Here is an 18,773-nt window from a genome sequence, read left to right on the forward strand (position 1 = left end):
ATTAACATTTATCAAGCCCTTGCCATGTGCTGGTCACTATTTATTCTATGAACTTTATATGTATTAGCTTATTTAAACCCCGCACAAACCTATGAGGTAGTTACTATTATCACCCTCCATCACTGACAGATGAGTAAAATGAAGCCCCGAGAGCAGAGGTAGGCTGCTTAAGGGAGGTGGCTGGGGGCAGAGCTGGGATATCATAGGTGGGAATAATTAAGCTCGACCTAGAGCTGAATTAATTGCTGGTGCACTCTGGCCCCCACTTCTGCTGCGTGACTGTCTCTTGTTCTCTGCCCCCTGCTCCCCATACTTCCATTAAAAAGCCCATATAAAACAGGGCTATATAGCCCATTATAAAACAGGGCTAATCACAGCTCCTCTTTTCCTTCCCTCCTCTATTGCTCACTCCCCTCTCCAACAGGGCTGAGTCTCCAAGGAGAGGACGGCACAGGCAAGGCTTGGGTGCTGGGGGCCGAGGGCGAGGTCGAAGGTGTCACTGGCTCTCTGGCTGCCTGCATGGGCAGGAAGGCTTCTTTGCCGGCCTGGGAGTCAATCTCCTTCCTCTTTTCCCTCTCACGCTCTTCTAGGTTTTGGGTTCTCTTCCTATAAAACAGGGAAGAGTTTCTCAGGCTCTGGTGTGAGGGAGAGAATAGAGAAGTTACATGAAAGTATGTCTGTTTCTGGTAATATGGTGGTCTGTGCCCACTTCAGCTAAAAACAACAAAAAATGCTGCATAGAATTAAATCTTTTCAAAGCATTGAAGAGCCCACCAGGCAGTAAGAAATGAGTAGGTCAAAATCTAAGTCAAAGCAGAATCTGTACTGGGGCCCCCGGTGCCCTGAGGTCATTGGCCAAGCCAAGCCGAACCTGAGCTTTGATCCTGATGGTTTGAGGAGTGAGGAAGACAGAAGTGGAAGCCCAGTGCTCACCCCAAGAGGGGACACAAATGGATGACCCTCCCATGATGCTGAGACACCAAAAGGCTACACACTCAAGCTAAAAGCCAGAGGAAATCCCATCCTGCCACCCACAAGACTTCAAGGAAAGTTGTTTTGGTGCTGAGCAGAGCAGGAGAAGAAGGAAAACAGCCCTTAAGGAGCTCCAGCCACTGGCCAGCCTTCATGTGACTCTAGCCCAAATTCATTCCCATCACCTGGGGTGGAAGGGCCAGAAAACTCAAGCTTAGACTCTGGAAGTGCCCCTGGGAGGAACACACCTCCTTCCTGTGCCTCAAAGACATCCCACCTGATGATTTCCCCCCTGGGAAGCAAGCAGTTCACAGCCAAAAGCTGGGATCTGGTCAGGCAAGTTCAGACTTCTCGTCTGTAAAGGGGAGGCTTAGCCACGTGCTCTCCAAGTTCTCCCCGGAATAGAGATTTGTAGGGGTGCAACCTGAGCGAGGCAGAAGTGCGTCCCCACTTGGTATTCTGGGGGCCTCTGCAGAGTGAAGAGATGGGGCTGTGATGTGATGGATAAGCCAGACTGTCTCCTCCTACTGAGCTGGAAGGACTTGGCAAGAGACTGTCCCAGTTCCCAACTCTGGGGGAGGGCAGATGGGGAACGAAAGGGGAGTGGTGTCTGAGCCCAGACTGGCCTTTGATGTGTGCGTGGATAGGTGGGCAGGTGGGGCCTGTAATGGGGCTGCTGAGGGATCCCTGAGGGCATCCTCAGTGTTGACCTACTTGTGTCCTCCATAATTGCTTCCTTCCTTTCTTGGGAGGCTACAAATAGTGACGCCCTGTCTCTAAGCTCCTACAGCTGAAACGCCAGCACCAGTGGTGAGTGCCAGCTGCTTGGGTCCTGCCCTGGGTTGAGTGTCAGGGCAGTTTGGGGACCCCCAGTAGCCAGCCTGACTCTTGACCCAGGGTCTGGCATTGGAAGCAGAGAGATGACCACAGGCGGGCCTGACAGGGGGAGGGAAGTCAGATATAGAGGACGCAGAGGTTTCCTTGCACAGCGAGGGGCTGTCGGGGAAGTTTGGGCAGGGAGGTGTGTAGAGCTAAGGTCTGCCTTGGGGTGGGAGCACTGGGCTCAAGGCTCTGGTCTTTCCCTTGATCAGGCCCCTCACCTGCTCCTTGCCTCCTTGCTTCACCTCTGAGTCTCCTCATTTCCGAGGATCATGGCCTTTTCCTCTCCTGGGAACCTGGACACCTTGCTCTAATCCTGGGGTGTTTACAATGAATTAAATCCTGGCAGTGCTTGGCACTCCCCACTCCCCTTCCCCTACTTTCCTGCCAGCCACAACCATGCCAGCCATTTGCTCCCAGCAGGGGGCCCAGCAGTGGGCAAATCTTCAGGGAGAGTCTTGGCCCTGGCCGCCCTGTGCTGCAGGACTCTTGTCCCGTGGGGGAATCAGGAGTGAGTCACTGGGCTAGCATGGAAAAAACTCTGCCTTCCTGGCCGCCTTCGGGTTTTCCCAGGCTGGAGGCATCATCCCAGAAGGGCGGTGGAAGGGGACAGTGGAAGTGGGGGGAGGTGAGCAATTCCAGGAAGGGCTTCCCCTCCAATAGAACAGGGTATCCCTATACAGAACCTCCCTGCTCAAAACCCCCAGGGGTCGGGAGGGTAACCTCAGGGGAGGCCAGTCTCAGATTGGTAAACACCCGAACTGGTCAACTCTCAAGAGACCATCTGGTTCAGGTTCCTGACTAGGCCAGCGAGGTGGGATGAACCCCAACTTACAGATCAGGCCCCGCCCCCGAGACCCAGAGAGACAAATGGCTCACCAAGGTTGCACAGCTGGCGACAGGCAGAGAGGATCTCACAAGTTTTTCTTCTGGGTGCAGCTTCCTTGAGTTCAGGGCAGGAGGCAGGGTTAGGGGGGTGGTGGTGAGGCTGTGGGGGCGCCTCTCAGACCTGCCCCTCCCTGCTAAGGCCTAGCTTCTCCGAGGGCTGAGGGCAGAGAAGCACAGGGCCAGGTTCTCTTTGTGCAAGTTCCTGCAGGGAGGGAGGCTTCTAGGGCATCTCATGGGCTGGGGCAGACTGGGACCGAGCCACCCCTGGGTGTTGGGGATAAGAAGAGGTGGCAGATAATCTGAGAGTGCTTAAGGAGCCCCACAGTGGGGTGTGTGGGTGGTGGGGTAGGATGCTGTCTCTCTGAGGAGTTTACAGCGATGTTGGGGCAATGAGACCTCTACATGGGGAAATAACAACAGGACAGCAGGGGGATAAATTAGGAGGGGCTGGTGTGGTCTGGGAGGGCTGCTCAGAGGAGGGGGAGACTGCGGGGCCTGAAGCCTGATGGAGGTTAAGATGGGTCTGGGAACAGTCTCTGAGAAACACAGAGGGCAGAGGTGAGCGGGGGGGCTGGCCTGGAACTCTACTGTGAGTCACACCCTTGTTCTGTGACAGTGAGGATGGCCAGGCCTCTGGAGCAGGCGGTAGCTGCCATCGTGTGCACCTTCCAGGAATATGCAGGGCGCTGTGGGGACAAATACAAGCTCTGCCAGGCGGAGCTCAAGGAGCTGCTGCAGAAGGAGCTGGCCACCTGGACCCCGGTGAGCAGTCAGAGTGTCCGTCCCCTCCTCGTCCGGTGGGAGGCACTGCCTAGACTCTGCAAAGAGAGACGTGGGGACAACAAGCATGAGCACAGGACAGCAAGGGGAGGGGGCTGGATTGTGAGGAGGGAGTGGGAGGGGGAGAACTGACACAGCAGAAACCTCAGCTTCCTCATCTGTAAAATGGGATGACAATCATCCCTGCTGCCTTGCAGAGCTGTTGAGAGGACTGAGTGAGAGCACCATGAAGAATGCCTAACACTTGGTAGGCACTCAGTAGCAAATAGTAGGTGCTCGATTAATAATCTGAGAGGACAGATTTGGGAGGGGATTGCAACGAGTGCATTATCAGAGCAGGGAGGTTGAAGTCGGCCCTCAGAAGGGTGTAGTTTGGGGTGGGGTGGGTCCACTTGGGAGAGGAGGGAGGGAGGTGGCGTGTGAAGCTGTTCTGCCCTCCTCATCCTACTCCCTTACCTCTCCCAACCCTTCCCTTGCACAGACTGAGTTTCGGGAATGTGACTACAACAAATTCATGAGTGTTCTGGACACCAACAAGGACTGCGAGGTGGACTTTGTGGAGTATGTGCGCTCACTTGCCTGCCTCTGTCTCTACTGCCACGAGTACTTCAAGGACTGCCCCTCAGAGCCCCCCTGCTCCCAGTAGCCTCTGCTCCAGGGGGTACGCTGGCTGTCGGGGGCTGGGCATGTCTCCCACACCCCCTCCTACCCTCTCTCCTGTACCCCTTTCAATCTGGACTTGCCCAGGTCTTCTGCGATCAGTTAACCCATTTTACCTAGGAGGCCCAGAGATGTGATGACACCTTCATCAGGATGCCCAGCGAATGAGGGGTAGAGCCACTCTGGGGCCCAGCCTGCCTGCTGCACCCCTGTGGCCTCCCTTGTGGATGGGAGGAGGCGGGATCTGCTCTGAGGCCCTCGAGGCTCAGCAGAGCGTGCACCAATGAGACCACGATGGGAAAGGGCCTATTTAACTCCTAATAAAAAACTGGCGTCAGCTTGGTTTTGTTTGGTTCTTCTCTGAGGACGCGTCTCCTGAGCTCTTTTGCTCCTCTCTGGCCTTTTCCACTGCGGGAAGGCAGCTGAGGGCAGGGGCAGGGTGCTCCCTGAGGGAAGTTGCAGACCCTGCAGAAATGCAGTGGCCTCCAGGGTCCAGCAGGAGGGCGTGGGGACAATACAAGGACCCCTGTCCTCCCTTCCTCTCTCTCTTTCTTTGGGATCTTTGAGAGAGGACTGCCTGAGTTTCCCCTGGGACTCAGTGCTCATGGTTGGAGGAGGGTGGGGCTGTGGGTGCAGTGGGGGTGTTTGTTCCCTGCCTCGGGCTGTGGGAGCCCAGAGAGCAGCACTAATGGGATTAGGGTGTCTGAGGTGTTTCTCCCAGCCAGGAAGGGGTGCTCTGTATGGAGGGGTAAGGGAATAACTTGAGCTAGCCCCTATCCCTGAAGCCGCAACCCCCTGAGGGCCTTAACCCCCTACTTCTAACCCTCACTGAGTTTGTAGCCCACCCTGAGAGGTTGACCCGAATTATAACTCCCCTATTTCATGCCATTTCACCTCTAACTCTCCACCCCAACCTGGATTCTTCATTCCTGACACTCATCCCAACTTTAAATGGCCCCTCCTGATACCCTCTCCGAACCCGAGATCTATCCGTGAGCCCCCACGCCTCACTGCCACTCCACTCCATCACTACCTCACCCAGGACCTTTCCCACTGACGTTCCTGAGGTGGTCCCAGAGCCTCCTTTGGGTGTGAGCCTGTTCCCCTCCAGATCCCCCCGCCCCGACCCTGAGCCTTACTTGGCATGGCAGACAGTACCGGGCATGGGGATCCCCACCCCAGTTTTTGTTTTTGAATCTTTATTTTTTTAGGAGACAAGGTCCTCTGTGTTGCTCAGGCTGGAGAGCAGTGGCTTGAGCATAGCCAACTGCAGTCTTGAACTCCTGGGCTCAAATGATCCTCCTGTCTCAGCTTCCTGACTAGCTGGGACTACAGGCTACAGCCATGCTGTCCAGCTAATTAAAAAAAAAATTGTTTTTCCTTTTTATAGAGACAGAAGTCTCTCTGTGTTGCCTAGGCTGGTCTTGAACTCCTGGCCTCAGGCGATCCTCCCATCTCCCCACTAGCTTTTGTGTCACCACATTTCCAGGGCAATCTCCCACCTGTCACCCACCACCCCCTGCATCTCCTTTCCTAGCTCCCCATGGGGACTACTCCCTCCCTGTCCCCCATGCTCCAGGCACAGGGTGCCCCTTCCTCCACCTCTCTAAAACTCAGGCTGAGCTATGTACACTGGGTGGTGCCCATCTCATCCAGTCCCCTGCTGGTAACCACTAGGGCTTACCCGTTACCCACGGGTGCCCACCTGGGAACAGGAGGCTTGGTTCCACGGCTGGGCTGGTGGAGGGTGCTGTGGCACTTACCGCATCAGCCCACAGCAGGAAGGCAGTATCCGCTCTCCCCTGTCCCCTGCTATGGGCAGGGCCTGGCTGGGGTATAAATAGGTCAGACCTCTGGGCCGTCCCCATTCTTCCCCTCTCTACAACCCTCTCTCCTCAGCGCTTCTTCTTTCTTGGTTTGGTGAGTTGTGTTGGCCTGACTGGCATGCAAGGGGTGTCAGAGGCCAGGGCTGGAGAAGGAGAAGGGGAGGCTGGTGGGGGCCAGATATGCTAAAGAGATCCAGATGTGAGATTCTGATGTGGAACTCTGGGTAGATTGTGTGCGTGGGTGTGCATGTGCGTGGGTGTGCATGGCACACACACACATGCATGTAAGAGGGAGGAAAAAACAAACAGAAAAGCGAGCAAGTGACTGGATTTGAGCTCTCCAGGTGCTTCTGAGATGTGGGCTTGCACATGCTGTTGCTATAGTACGTGTTGGTATGTATGTGCCTGTGGGTATCTGCACTGGCTCATGTTTGCTGGGTTGCGCACTCGGGAGCAGGAAGCAAAGGAAAGGCAGAAGGCAACTGTGGGCCTTTGTCTGGTGGTGTGCCCCATGAGCCTCTGCCCTGCACGCAGCAGCCCAGCTGGAGAAGGTGCGTGGCCTCTGCAGCTTCTCTTCCAACCCTTGCCTCTGCCACCTCACTTTGCCCCTCCCCATGCTGAGAGCTAAGCGGCTGTGCTGGTTTTTTCCGCTGCAGGCCCCTGGGCAGGCCTCCAGCAGCCGCACCCAGTTCTGGGAGGGAGAAGAATGGCAAGGGCGGGGCCTTTGTGGCTGAGCTGTGGGAGTGGATAGACTGAGTGAGGGGTGGAAAAAATGCTGTTGTTGAGGCAAGGCCTGGGAGGCCCTGGGAGCTTGCTGCCTGAATCTCCAGAGCTTGCGCAGCGGATCCTGCAAATGTTCACTGCCCAGAGCATGTGTTCCCCACTGTGCACACCATCCCAGCCAGGAGCGGGGGCCCACTGCTCAGGGCTCCTCCAGGGAGGGAGCAGAGTCTTGCCAAGTGCTCTTGGAGGGATGGGAGTGAAGCCTGGCATTCTGAACACGTCTCTGAGGGGTGGGATAAATAAGATGGTCTCTGTGCCTCCTGCTCCCAGATCCTGACTGCTGTCATGGCGTGCCCTCTGGAGAAGGCCCTGGATGTGATGGTGTCCACCTTCCACAAGTACTCGGGCAAAGAGGGTGACAAGTTCAAGCTCAACAAGTCAGAGCTAAAGGAGCTGCTGACCCGGGAGCTGCCCAGCTTCTTGGGGGTGAGTGGGTAGTGCCTGAGTGTGTCCCCACGTGAGGCATTTCCCACAGAGGAGGGCAGCAGTCTTGCTCTAGAGCATTAGCTACAGAGGGCATCTATCAGTGGGGTGGCTGCCTGGGGTGGAAACACATTGAACACCACCACTCACTGCCTGACCCCATGCTGAAAGAGGGCTGAGAATGAATGGGTCAGACACCGCCAGGTGCTTTGCACAACTTAACTGAAGGGAAGACTAAGCTCAGAGTGCTAAGTAACTTCCCAAGGTGGTCAGTGTACACAACTGCCATCCGGACTGGGACTGTCTGACTCTTGCCATCACTCCAACAGTGGACACTGTTTGAGTTTCTATTTGGCTTGTAGATGTGAAGACACAGATGTGGAGATGATCACAGGCCTGCAGATGTTCCCTTCAAACAATAACAATGTATATTTGTATCAAACATAACACAGTTTATATATTGTTTTCATGACTATTACTACCTCATGGGATTATTAGAATAACCTTGGGTGAAAATGTAGTGGTCCCATCATTTTTCCATTGCACCGGGTACTCAGACTTCCTTATCCAACGAGCACCTTCTCTACCCTAGCTTAGCCTTGAGGGTTGGAGTTCCAAACTGGACCTCCCAAAGGAGCCTCCCTGAACTCTGGTCTGGGAGTAGAAACTGGGTCTGGTCCTGGCTCCACCCACTGGGCTTCTGTTTTCTATCTGTAGCCTCTTCTCCCTCCAGAAAAGGACAGATGAAGCTGCTTTCCAGAAGCTGATGAGCAACTTGGACAGCAACAGGGACAACGAGGTGGACTTCCAAGAGTACTGTGTCTTCCTGTCCTGCATCGCCATGATGTGTAACGAATTCTTTGAAGGCTTCCCAGATAAGCAGCCCAGGAAGAAATGAAAACTCCTCTGATGTGGTTGGGGGGTCTGCCAGCTGGGGCCTTCCCTGTCGCCAGTGGGCACATTTTTTTTTTCCACCCTGGCTCCTTCAGACACGTGCTTGATGCTGAGCAAGTTCAATAAAGATTCTTGGAAGTTTTGAGGCTGATGGTTTGAGAGACTCTGGAGGCGTGGGTTGGGGACTGAGGGATATGTTGTAGGGTGGTGGTGGGGAGAGCTGGGAGTTGAGCTGAAGTTTTATGGACAGCAGTCCAGTGAAGTTAGGGGAGGGATGCATGGTGACTAACAGTGTGTGTGCACAGGCAATAGAGTTCACTCGGTGTGGTCAAAGTCGAGAAGGGGACCACTCACCACCCCCCTGCCAAGGTTTGGAAGGTCCCAGCTGTGGGATCTCAGCCAGCCCACTTACCCTTCCCCCCTCTCTCTAACCTTGCCTCTGGCAGGATCTTGAACCGAGGCTGGAATTGAAGGTCATATCTGTTCCTGGTTGGGGTCTGGAATGGAGTTTGGGTGTCCTGGGAGTAAGTCGGAGGGAAAAGAATAAGGCTGAGTTGCAGGGAGGAAGTATTTAGGCGAGAGTGGGATGGGGAGGAGGGCTGGCACTCAGTGCTGACGTTGACAGTCCAGGCCCTGTCCTGCCACCCACTTCCAGATCATTGGCTTCAAACCACAGGGATGGATTAATCCTTTCCTGTGCGTGGTAGGATCAGGGAGGGCAATGTGGAGGGAGACCCGCTGTTTGCAGCAGCATGAGAATATAGGCATTCTCGAATCCACCATCTCTGCCACAAAGGTCCCTGGATGAGATCTGTTATCAGTCAGGAATCAAGCTCCTTCAGAGAAGGACAGGGGACCTCAGAAGAGATGAGTGGGGGTCAGTGGCTGGAGTGGGAGTGAGGCAAATGGTGGGAAGGTGACCATAGTTTTGGAGACAAAATTCCACATATATGATCTGACAAATGAAATTGAGATTAATTTTCCCCCAGAAAATATGAGGCATGATATTGCTTCCCCTTAGGTAGGTTCAAGGCCAGTGGCTCCAGGGTGCAGTGGTGGGTTGAGGTTAGACTTCAAGGCCATGTCTGGGAGACACAGGGATCTTTTAGGAAGAGGTGCGTGGAGGTCAGGTGCAGAGGCTGGAGGGCTTTGTCCCACTGACCTCCTCTTGAGGGTCCTCTGTCCTCTCATCACATGGGGCTTTTCTCTCAGGTTTCAGAGGAGTGGGGCAGGTGACTCAGATGTTCCCGCAGGGTTTGACTACAGAGACTTGGGAGGAATTTCCGTTCAGGAGAAAGTCTGCTGCCTTCCGCTGCTCTCTCCATCCACCCACCCTGGGAGCACCCTCCCTGGGGCCTCCACCCAGGTCACGCTCTCCTTCAGAGATGCCTACTGCATAACAACCAATCCCTGCTGCCTCTCTAACCTTGCCAACTGGGGGTGGGGTGGAGTGGGGAGCAGTGGGGAGGCCCCCCAGGCTCGGGTGGGACTGCAGCAGTGATAGGTACTACACCCTGAGCCCAGGTCTGTTCTTGGACTGGTGGTAGAAGTACGTTGTTCTACTGTGGTAGAACGATGTCTGAGTGTCTCCTGGGATACAGGAAACTCTCCCTGGCCCCTACTTCCTCCTTGACTGCATCCTGAACCTGAACCCCCCTCCCCAATCCACAACCTCCACCCCAGTGCTGGGCCTTAGCCCTTCGCTGGACACCTTCCCTATTCCTGATTCTCAGTCCTCCGTGCCAAGAGTCTCTGACGAGCCTTTCCTGTGAAGACCACTGAGGCCTAGAAGAAATCGTTCATTTAAAAGCCCTTTAAAAACCTCTGGGTCCATATTAGCTCATGACCTTGACCATATCCTTCGCAGAAAATATCTTCCTCCACTGATCCCCATCTCAAGGGCTGTCTTCTCTGCTCCTGGAGTGGGTGGCAGGATGGGTGGGAGGGGCCCGATGTGGAGAGCTTCCTAGGACACGGGGAGATGGTGCCCTGTGTTTGGCCCACACTTCTGAGGTTTTCTTTCCAGGACAGCCTGGTTTCCCTTCTTTGGCTTATTGTTCCATCAGATTTCAGATTTTGAGTTCTGATTTTTGGTCAGAAGAATAAAGTTTCTGGGATTGGGGACGTGTGTGCTATGGGAACTCAGTGTGTCCCCAGCCCTTGTTTGTAAACAAGGAAGGTGAGATTGGCAGAAGGGGTTTCTCCCCAGCTCCATCCCGGGAGGCTCTGACGTGGGCATCCTCAAGTCCCCAACCACTTCCCATGGGCCCTTTCTCTCCCCTGGTTTCCTAGGGACAGAGATCAGGGAAATAAAGGCAGAAGGCAGTGAGAGGGAGGCTGTGCCTGCTGCTTGGATTCTCTGGGCTCACTCCCACAGTGGTAAGTCCTTCCTTCCTATGTCTCTGTTCATCTGATATCTGGTGGGTCACGCTGGATGATGAAGGTGACAAGTGGTGGTGACCTCCACCAAGGAGGCCTGGCCCCACAAGCGGGCATGCGCTCAGGGAGGAGAGGGCAGAGCCTTTGGAATTTCTTGAGAAATGGCTCTGGGATGGAGGTGGGGGTCTGGACTAGCCAGGATGCTCCTGCAGGTGCACAGAGGCCCTTGCCTTCAACTGTGGTCCCAGCTGAGTCTCCTTGAGGTGGGAGAGGCTGAGGTTTTTGTGGTGGGAGAGGAATGATGGGTCTGGTTCAAGAATGGCAGGGAGGGCTTTGGGCTGGAGGTGAAGACTCTCCACAGATTTAACCTGCAGCCCCCAAGTTCTGTGGGTGTTGCCTCCTTCCTCCCTGAGGGGGAAGTGGTTTTTGAGTCTGAGTCACTTGAGCTCCATCTGTCTCTTCCCTTGGCTGAGGGTGGCTGTGCTATTGGAATCCAGGCCCTTATTCAAGCGTAGCCTCTGGATCCAGGTTTTGGAATGATCCTGGAGATTTCAAGAGGCCCCCTGCCCTCCCTGCCCGCTGACCCGTCTCTGTGTGCACTGCTCTGGGCCAGAGTCTGGAGACCAGCTGGGCCAGCTCAGCTCACCTCCCTGCTGCTCCTTGTTGAGACCTCATCGCCCAGTTCCAGCCCAGCCCCCTCTCAGCCCTGGACTCTCTCTTTGCCCTGTCCCCGACTTTAATAATGGGACTCTCCTTGATATAGGTGATTCAGGCACTGGGGAAAAGGCTGGTGAACTGCCTGTGGAAAACCAGTTCCTAAGCTGGAAGGAGCAGAGAGAAAATCGTGACCTTTGATCTGCTCCACCATCTGCCACCAGGGCCTTTTGAGGAGGTCGTCTTCTCATCTTTCTGCCTCAGGCCTCCTTTTCAACAACTCCCCAGCAGGAGAGTCTGCGGTCTCCTTTGGGGGCTTGCTGTTCTCCTTGTACCAGCTGCTCCAGAGTTTGCTGTGGGTCTCATTGTAACCTGTACTGATATAGATGGGCGCTCTTGTTAGTGGATTTCAGTCTCATCCTGGGTTCCAGTCTCTTGTTCTTTGAGGGAGGGGCCTCAGAGGTAGGCTAGTGCTGCTGGTGGTGACTTCCTGAGGAATGGGATCTTCCCCTCTCCCTCTACAGAGCTGCACACTGTGATGGAGACCCCTCTGGAAAAGGCCCTGACCACTATGGTGACCACGTTTCACAAATATTCAGGGAGAGAGGGTAGCAAACTGACCCTGAGTAGGAAGGAACTCAAGGAGCTGGTCAAGAAAGAGCTGTGTCTTGGGGAGGTAGGTGATTGTTCCCTCATCCTCCACCCCAAAGTCTGAGTACTCCCTCTGGGGGACACATACCTACCCTCAGGATCCTCCAGCCTAAGCCAGGGGCAGGGTGGCCAAGGGCTACAGACAGAGACAAAGGAAGATGGTGGGGATTTCGGGCCAGCAAAACTCTAGCCCTCTGTGAAGGAGGATGGGTCAGGGTTTCACTGAGAAGGAGGAAGGGCTGAGTCTGGAGGGTTTAGAGAAGGAGATTGAGGAGCCTTCGATGGTGGGGCCAGGCTCTCGCAGCAGTGGCAGAACCTGTGCTAGGGGTCATGGGTGGTGAAGGGATGCAGGGTGTCCAGGTCCAGCTGTGTACAACTCAAGTGTAGGGACTCTGCCTGATTCTTCTCTGTGTGCACAGCATGGCCAGGGCTCTCCGATGGTGCTGGCACTCAAACTGAAAGGTTAACTTGTAAACATAGGGTAGTGAGGAGACAGAACTGGTTCTCACCAGATGGAGGTGGTGGGAGGGAGGTGACTGACAGAAGGGAAGGCCCATGAGGTTATTATAATACAATATCCCTGAGGATAAATAAATAAATAAATAAATATATATATATATATATATTTTTTTTTGAGACAGTCTCGCTCTGTCACCCAGGCTGGAATGCGGTGACATGATCTTGGCTCACTGCAACCTCCGCCTCTCAGGTTCAAGCGATTCTCTTGCCTCAGCCTCTTGAGTAGCTGGGATTACAGGCACGCACCATCACGCCCAGCTAATTTTTGTATTTTTAGTAGAGATGGGGTTTCACCATGTTGGTCAGGCTGGTCTCGAACACCTGACCTCGTGATCCATCTGCCTCGGACTCCCAAAGTGTTGGGATTACAGGCGTGATCCACTGCGCCTGGCCAAGGATAAATATTTTTGAGACAGAGTCTCACTCTGTCACCCAGGTTTGAGTGCAGTGGTGCGATCATGGCTCACTGTAGCCTTGAACTTTCAGGCTCAAGTGATCCTCTTACCTCAGCCTCCTGAGAAGCTAGGACTACAAGCGAATACCACCACGCTTAGACAATTTTTAAAATTTTTTGTAGAGATGGGGTCTCACTATTTTACCCAGGCTGTTCTTGAACTCCTGGCCTCAAATGATCCTATCGCCTCAGCCTCCCAAAGTGCTGAAATTACAGGCATGAGCCACTGTGCCTAGTCTTATTATTTTTACAGTTAAAAAAAATCAATGCTCAAATACATCAAATAACTTGCCTAAGGACAATCCGCTAGTGGGAGGCTGAGCTGGAGTTCTGGGCGAGGCCTGTGAATCATCCTCCCTGTTTCCTTTAAAATTTAGCCTGGGTGCCTCTCCATCTATCACACCTTGAGCCCTGGTAGGCCCTCCCAGAAAGAAGGTCCACAGTGTGCCACGTGGGCAGGGGACAGAAGCAGGTATGGGCGTCCCCAGGCCTGATCTCTGGCCTTCTGCCAGGCTGCCTGCATCCTGGAGTTAATGAGGGCAGAGGGAGGGGCCACAGGTCCAGCAGGGATTAATTACAGAAGGAGAGATGCCCAGAGGAGGGCCTGGCAATAACAGGAGCCCAGGCTGGGGACTAGGATCACGTGACAGACAAGCAGTTTCCGCCTTTGTAAGTCCCAATGTCTCCTGTGAAAACCTGTAGCTGACGGCAATGATGAGGAGACATCAGGGTCTGCTTGTCTATATTTTCTTCCTGTTCCACCCAGAGGACCCTGACTCCATCGTCCTAATGGAGCCAGGCTGGGACATCAGGGGACCGAACAGCAGTGCACAACCAGGCTCCAGGCAGGCCTCTTGCACAGCTCTCCTAGCAGGGGAGGGATGCAGTGGCTTCACAGCCCCAGTGCACTGCTCTCATTGAGACATTTTGTCCGGGCTTATTCTCACCTAGTCCTTAGAATGGGGAGAGAGTCACTCAGAGACTTGGATAACACTCAATGCCACATAATCAGCAAGGTGTTCTTTTTTTTTTTGAGAAGGAGTTTCATTCTTGTTGCCCAGGCTGGAGTGCAATGGCATGATCTTGCTTACTGCAACCTCCGCCTCTCAAGTTCAAGCGATTCTCCTGCCTCAGCCTTCCAAATAGCTGGGATTACAGGGATGTACCACTATGCCTGGCTAATTTTGTATTTTCAGTAGAGACAGGGTTTCACCACGTTGGTCAGGCTAGTCTCGAACTCCTGATGTCAGGTGATCCACCCGCCTCGGCCTCCCAAAGTGCTAGGATTACAGGTGTGAGCCACCACGCCTGACCCAGCAAGCTGTTTTTATCAGGTGTTGGTATAAAACCTAGATGATTGTTTCTTTGGCTGGGGGACAGTATTGCCGGGAAGGCAGGCTAGGCTAGCATTCCTGCTGTCATTTATTTCCATTCAGGAGTCAGGTCCCTGACCCCCTACCTCGTGCCAGGCCCTTCCCTAGGTGTGGGCAGTGGGCAGACTCTGGGGGTCGAGATGCTGACAGTGTCACTGACTCAGCTGGGGCTCACCCTGAAGTTTTGGGGTGGGGATGACACCATGCAGTGGTGCGAGGGCAGGGCTGGGAGTGGGGTCTGAGCTGTCTCTCCACCTGGGTCCACAAAAGATGAAGGAGAGCCGCATCGATGACTTGATGAAGAGCCTGGACAAGAACAGCGACCAGGAGATCGACTTCAAGGAGTACTCGGTGTTCCTGACCACGCTGTGCATGGCCTACAATGACTTCTTTCTAGAGGACAACAAGTGACCAGGGCTGCCCTCCACCCTCACCCTCCACCCCTTGCTGCTGACCTCGGCTGCTCCTCTCACAGACCCTCTTTGGCCCCCTGCCCTCCTCTCCCTCCCAGATGGACCCTTCCATGGGAGGAAATAAAGTTTCCATCGCAGGTGCTGGGAGTCTGGTTTTGAAGCTGTCTTGTCTACCTTGGCCTGGGGAGAGGGGAGCACAGGAGGGGTCTCTCCTTGGGTGGGTTGAGACAGCTTCTGCCTCTGGGGGTTAGGGTCCTGGGCTCCCACTGCATTCCTCTCCTTCTTTGGTGTGGACGTCATTGGTTTTGTCATGGCTTAGTTTTGCCTGCCTGGAAAATGGGGAAGTTAGGCCAGGCGGGAACTCTGCAAGGATGCAGAGGAAGTTAAGAGGGAAAGTTGCTTTGAGAGGAGGACACTGGGAGGGGTTGGGAGTGGCTCCTGAGGGCGGTGATAGGCAGGCAGGCCTGACTTGTCCACAGCTCACCGGAGGCCACCTTGGCAGCACCTGTAGGAAGGGCATGTCTGGCCTCCACACCAGCCCCCTCCCTCTTCACCATTTCCCCTTCAATAGCACCACTCTCATCATCTATGGGGGACAGTGCTTTCTTCTCTCCCTGCCTCCTCCATCAAAATCTTTTCTCAGGGGAGGGTCTGAAAAGGCCTTCACTCCCCCGTAAATAACGAATGGTGCTTACAGGGCTGGGCTCCCACGTGCATGCACGTTAACACCAAAGGTGCTGTAGTGAATGGAATTTGGGGCACTGAGGGGAAGGCGTGGAGGTGTTGGTAAGAACTTGTTGCTGGTGGGGGATGGGTGCCACAGATATCCTTTACACCACTGGCTACTCCCCCTATCTCCTCTGGGGTGACCCTGAGTATCCTCTGTGGGACACCGGCATCCTGTGAGGCGCCCTCCTTGCCCACATTGACGCTGCGCTGGCTCGAGGGTCACATTCACGGTCTGGCAGAGGAAGCAGGGGTGACCGCCGCAGTCCTCCTCCTTCTCCCCTTGCCGAGTCACGTGTCACGAAGAGCAAACTGAGCAAACTGAGCTGCGCAGATGAGGGGAGACTCGTTGTCACCAGGCGTGCAGTGGGCACTGCTGGGCTCCCCCATCCCGTCCTAACCCGGAACAGCCCCGGGCAGGAGGCGTGGAAAGTCGAGCGGGTAAACCTCGAATGTGCGTTGTGTAAGCCACGGCGCAGGGTGGGGCGCGGGCGGGACTTGGGCGGGCGGGGTGGGCTTGGCCGAGCCGGCCTCCGGGGCACCGACCGCTATAAGGCCAGTCGGACTGCGACACAGCCCATCCCCTCGACCGCTCGCGTCGCATTTGGCCGCCTCCCTACCGGTGAGTTCTCTCCAGGAGCCCTGGGTACTTTCCAGGGCCAGCTGCCCTCACGCTGGGGGTCCAGCCATCCCCTGCCCAGTTCAGCCGCTGGATCCAGACTGGGGCCGTCTGTGGCGCTCCCCCGCTGGAGGGATAGTCAGGAGCAGCAGTGCTGTGCCAGGCAGGCCTTGGGCTAAGGGATCGCAATGGGGTGTGCTCTTTTGGGGTGCGGAAGGGAGTGCCCTGGGTGTGTCATTGCCACCATGTGTGGCCCTGTGAAGCTGTGTTTAAGCTGCCTTTGCAGCCTCCATTCCCCTCCCCTGCCCAGCCATACTCCTCAACTTCTGGATCCCCTGAAGGACAGTTCTCAGCTGTGCTCAAAGCTACTGTTCCTATATGCTTCTTAGAATCCTTAAGCCACCTCTCTTGCCTTGGCCCTAGTCTGCTCTCTCCTTCCCCTTCAAGCCCTGGGCTGTCTCCTGATGCCATTGTGTGTGGCCTGAGACTGGGTGGTTCCAAAGGAGGCGGGGCTAGTGCAGGCAGCATTATTGGGGTGTGTGGGTGAGAAGTCCTTGCTCCCATGGCACTGACTAGGCCCTCTGCTGCCAGCTCCAAGCCCAGCCCTCAGCCATGGCATGCCCCCTGGATCAGGCCATTGGCCTCCTCGTGGCCATCTTCCACAAGTACTCCGGCAGGGAGGGTGACAAGCACACCCTGAGCAAGAAGGAGCTGAAGGAGCTGATCCAGAAGGAGCTCACCATTGGCTCGGTGAGTGGCCTCCTCCCCAGGACCCCTTTTCCCACCCTTGTCCTTTGGAAGCAGGATTAGGGGAGAGAGAGGTGCCAGGTGCATCTGACTCACATTTACCCACATTCTGAGGCCCTGGTCCACATGTCTTACTGAGCTGTGGACCCACTCTCCCAGCGGGTAGGGGATGCTCCCAGCCGGATATCCATCTCTCCAAATGAGGACCAGTAACTGAGAAGTAGCTGAGGAGAAGCAATGCCAAAGTGAAACCCAAGGTGGACATGGGTCCTTGGTGATGAGGGAGCACAGAGCCACATGCAGAGAGGGTTGCCTGGGAGGGGGAAGGGGAAGAATCCAGGGTTGTCATCACCACTGAGTATGGATTTCACATTCTAACACATTAGAAGCTGCAGGATGCTGAAATTGCAAGGCTGATGGAAGACTTGGATCGGAACAAGGACCAGGAGGTGAACTTCCAGGAGTATGTCACCTTCCTGGGGGCCTTGGCTTTGATCTACAATGAAGCCCTCAAGGGCTGAAAATAAATAGGGAAGATGGAGACACCCTCTGGGGGTCCTCTCTGAGTCAAATCCAGTGGTGGGTAATTGTACAATAAATTTTTTTTGGTCAAATTTACCCTTGCGTCCTGGCTTCCGAATGATTTCTGTTCCTCCTTGGCTTAGTGGGACACCAGCCATTGGAAGATTTGCTCACGGTCAACCTCTGAAAATGACTCATTGACTCGCCAGGCCAGAGGACCCACCCTGACAAGGCTGCCTCTAGCACATAAGGTGCCTTTATGTGAATGAGGAGAGATGCCCCTCTTGGCAACGCCATCCTAAGGAAAGGCTCAAGTGGTTTCCAGTAGAGAGAGTCCTGGGATGAGCTTGGAGATGGAAATGGTCCCTGGGCCGGGATGTGATGGGGTTTGGGGGCCTGGAAGTGGGGCAGAGATAGTCCCGGAGGCTCCCAGATGTGTTTTGCTCTGGGTGTGGCAAGAGGGGCCCTGGGGTGGGGCAAGTCCCCTTTCTCACCACAGCGCAGGGGTTAGATAGGGCACATCTGAGATGCCTGAGGCTTGGCTCAGGGAGTTTCCCACACCAGTGAGGACGCTGTGTGACTGAGTCTACTGTGGCTGCCCAGGTCCCAGGTGGAGTGGGGGAGGCACACTCTAGGAGTGTGTCCCCGCATTCAGGGTGAGGGCTTTTTGTTGGAACGGTGGTCTGAGGAGCTGGCAGCTGCACCAACACGTGAACCACGGGGTGTTCAGTAATGGGGCGGGGTATCCCTGCAGCCTCAGCGTAATGACTCACCCGGCACTTCCACGGGATCCCAGCCTGGATCTCAGCCCCCATCAGAGAAGATGACTAATTGAATCATTGTCCATCATCTGGATTAGTGTTTTCAGGCAGAAGGGAAGAGGATAAGGAGGGTAAACGCTGTTTCCGGGTGATGCCACATCATTCAGCCTCTCTAGGCCTAGTCCGAGCTGGGCAAGTCTACCTCTAGCTTCTGGGGAAGAGATCTTGACTTTAGATGGAGACCACATCCTTCTTTCCCTCTCACCTCCCCACTTCCCTTGGGGGTCCAACTTTGTGGAATTAAGTTGTCTTCTGTCCCAGTACAGCTGGGAGCTGCACCTTCTTGGAGGCCCTCCTTCTCTGTTGCCTCCCCTGCCTTGCAGGGAGAAGTCGCGCTGTTGGTTGCAAGAGACCGGGGGCCGAATTCCCTCTCTGCACAGCCGTGCCCAAGCCTTGGCTCTATTCAGCTCCCTCTGGAAAAGTACGCGCTCCCCAACCCCTCCCGCGCCCCTCTAGGTTCCCGCCCTACACCCCTTTCCTCCCCCTTTCTTCCAGTCCCTCTCCGCCCGCCTTCCAGTGGCTGACAACTTGGGGTTCGGAGCGAGCGCCCTCCTGTGGGCAGAGAGCAGGGCGCTGCGGGGACAGTCGGGTTGGTTTTCTTGAGCCTCTGGCAGGGGCCCGCTGTGGGGCTGTGGCCTGGCAGTCAGGGGAGTCCTTAGGAAGAGGAAGACAGAATAGGGCGCCCCGGGAATGTTAGGGTAGGGGGATCCTTTAGCTCCCGGCAATCAGCCCTAGAATTAAGCAACTCAGCTTCACAATTGACACACCTACCATAAGCAAGTCCATGAGG

At 55.1% G+C, this 18,773-nt stretch overlaps 4 protein-coding genes and 1 long non-coding RNA gene across 10 annotated transcripts; 4 read left to right on the forward strand and 1 right to left on the reverse strand.

Annotated features, from left to right (window-relative positions):
• Positions 1 to 27: 27 nt before the first annotated feature.
• Positions 28 to 6,129, reverse strand: LOC109026036 (uncharacterized). Its single transcript, XR_010129629.1, has 3 exons — positions 5,943 to 6,129; positions 2,731 to 3,557; positions 28 to 606 (listed from the first exon to the last, which is right to left on the reverse strand). It is a non-coding gene; the product is annotated as an uncharacterized lncRNA (long non-coding RNA).
• On the forward strand, positions 1,614 to 4,512 carry S100A3 (S100 calcium binding protein A3). Its single transcript, XM_004026735.4, has 3 exons — positions 1,614 to 1,782; positions 3,356 to 3,501; positions 4,001 to 4,512. Exons 2-3 carry the CDS (start codon positions 3,361 to 3,363, stop codon positions 4,163 to 4,165), a joined length of 306 nt encoding a protein of 101 aa, XP_004026784.1. The 5' UTR covers positions 1,614 to 1,782; positions 3,356 to 3,360; the 3' UTR covers positions 4,166 to 4,512.
• Positions 5,945 to 8,248, forward strand: S100A4 (S100 calcium binding protein A4). Of its 4 annotated transcripts, none has more exons than XM_004026732.4 (3): positions 5,945 to 6,099; positions 7,059 to 7,214; positions 7,945 to 8,248. In XM_004026732.4, exons 2-3 carry the CDS (start codon positions 7,074 to 7,076, stop codon positions 8,107 to 8,109), a joined length of 306 nt encoding a protein of 101 aa, XP_004026781.1. In that variant the 5' UTR covers positions 5,945 to 6,099; positions 7,059 to 7,073; the 3' UTR covers positions 8,110 to 8,248. The 4 variants fall into 4 exon arrangements, with proteins under 4 accessions (XP_004026781.1, XP_063551078.1, XP_055215747.1 ...); XM_063695008.1 differs by having other exon boundaries at positions 6,046 to 6,556; XM_055359772.2 differs by having other exon boundaries at positions 6,046 to 6,398.
• Positions 8,249 to 8,917: 669 nt separating this feature from the next.
• S100A5 (S100 calcium binding protein A5) lies at positions 8,918 to 14,695 on the forward strand. Of its 2 annotated transcripts, none has more exons than XM_063695016.1 (3): positions 8,918 to 8,982; positions 11,663 to 11,814; positions 14,406 to 14,695. In XM_063695016.1, the coding sequence occupies exons 1-3, from the start codon at positions 8,973 to 8,975 to the stop codon at positions 14,544 to 14,546; spliced, it is 303 nt and encodes a 100-aa protein (XP_063551086.1). In that variant the 5' UTR covers positions 8,918 to 8,972; the 3' UTR covers positions 14,547 to 14,695. The 2 variants fall into 2 exon arrangements, with proteins under 2 accessions (XP_063551086.1, XP_004026788.1); XM_004026739.4 differs by lacking the exon at positions 8,918 to 8,982 and adding an exon at positions 10,238 to 10,484.
• An 884-nt stretch (positions 14,696 to 15,579) lies between these two features.
• On the forward strand, positions 15,580 to 17,258 carry S100A6 (S100 calcium binding protein A6). 2 transcript variants are annotated; one of them, XM_004026740.4, is made up of 3 exons: positions 15,580 to 15,896; positions 16,485 to 16,643; positions 17,027 to 17,258. In XM_004026740.4, exons 2-3 carry the CDS (start codon positions 16,506 to 16,508, stop codon positions 17,159 to 17,161), a joined length of 273 nt encoding a protein of 90 aa, XP_004026789.1. In that variant the 5' UTR covers positions 15,580 to 15,896; positions 16,485 to 16,505; the 3' UTR covers positions 17,162 to 17,258. The 2 variants fall into 2 exon arrangements, with proteins under 2 accessions (XP_004026789.1, XP_055215730.1); XM_055359755.2 differs by having other exon boundaries at positions 15,808 to 15,896; positions 16,470 to 16,643.
• The last annotated feature ends 1,515 nt before the right edge of the window (positions 17,259 to 18,773 follow it).

This window comes from Gorilla gorilla, chromosome 1, assembly GCF_029281585.2.
Source record: "Gorilla gorilla gorilla isolate KB3781 chromosome 1, NHGRI_mGorGor1-v2.1_pri, whole genome shotgun sequence".
Classification (NCBI taxonomy): domain Eukaryota; kingdom Metazoa; phylum Chordata; class Mammalia; order Primates; family Hominidae; genus Gorilla; species Gorilla gorilla.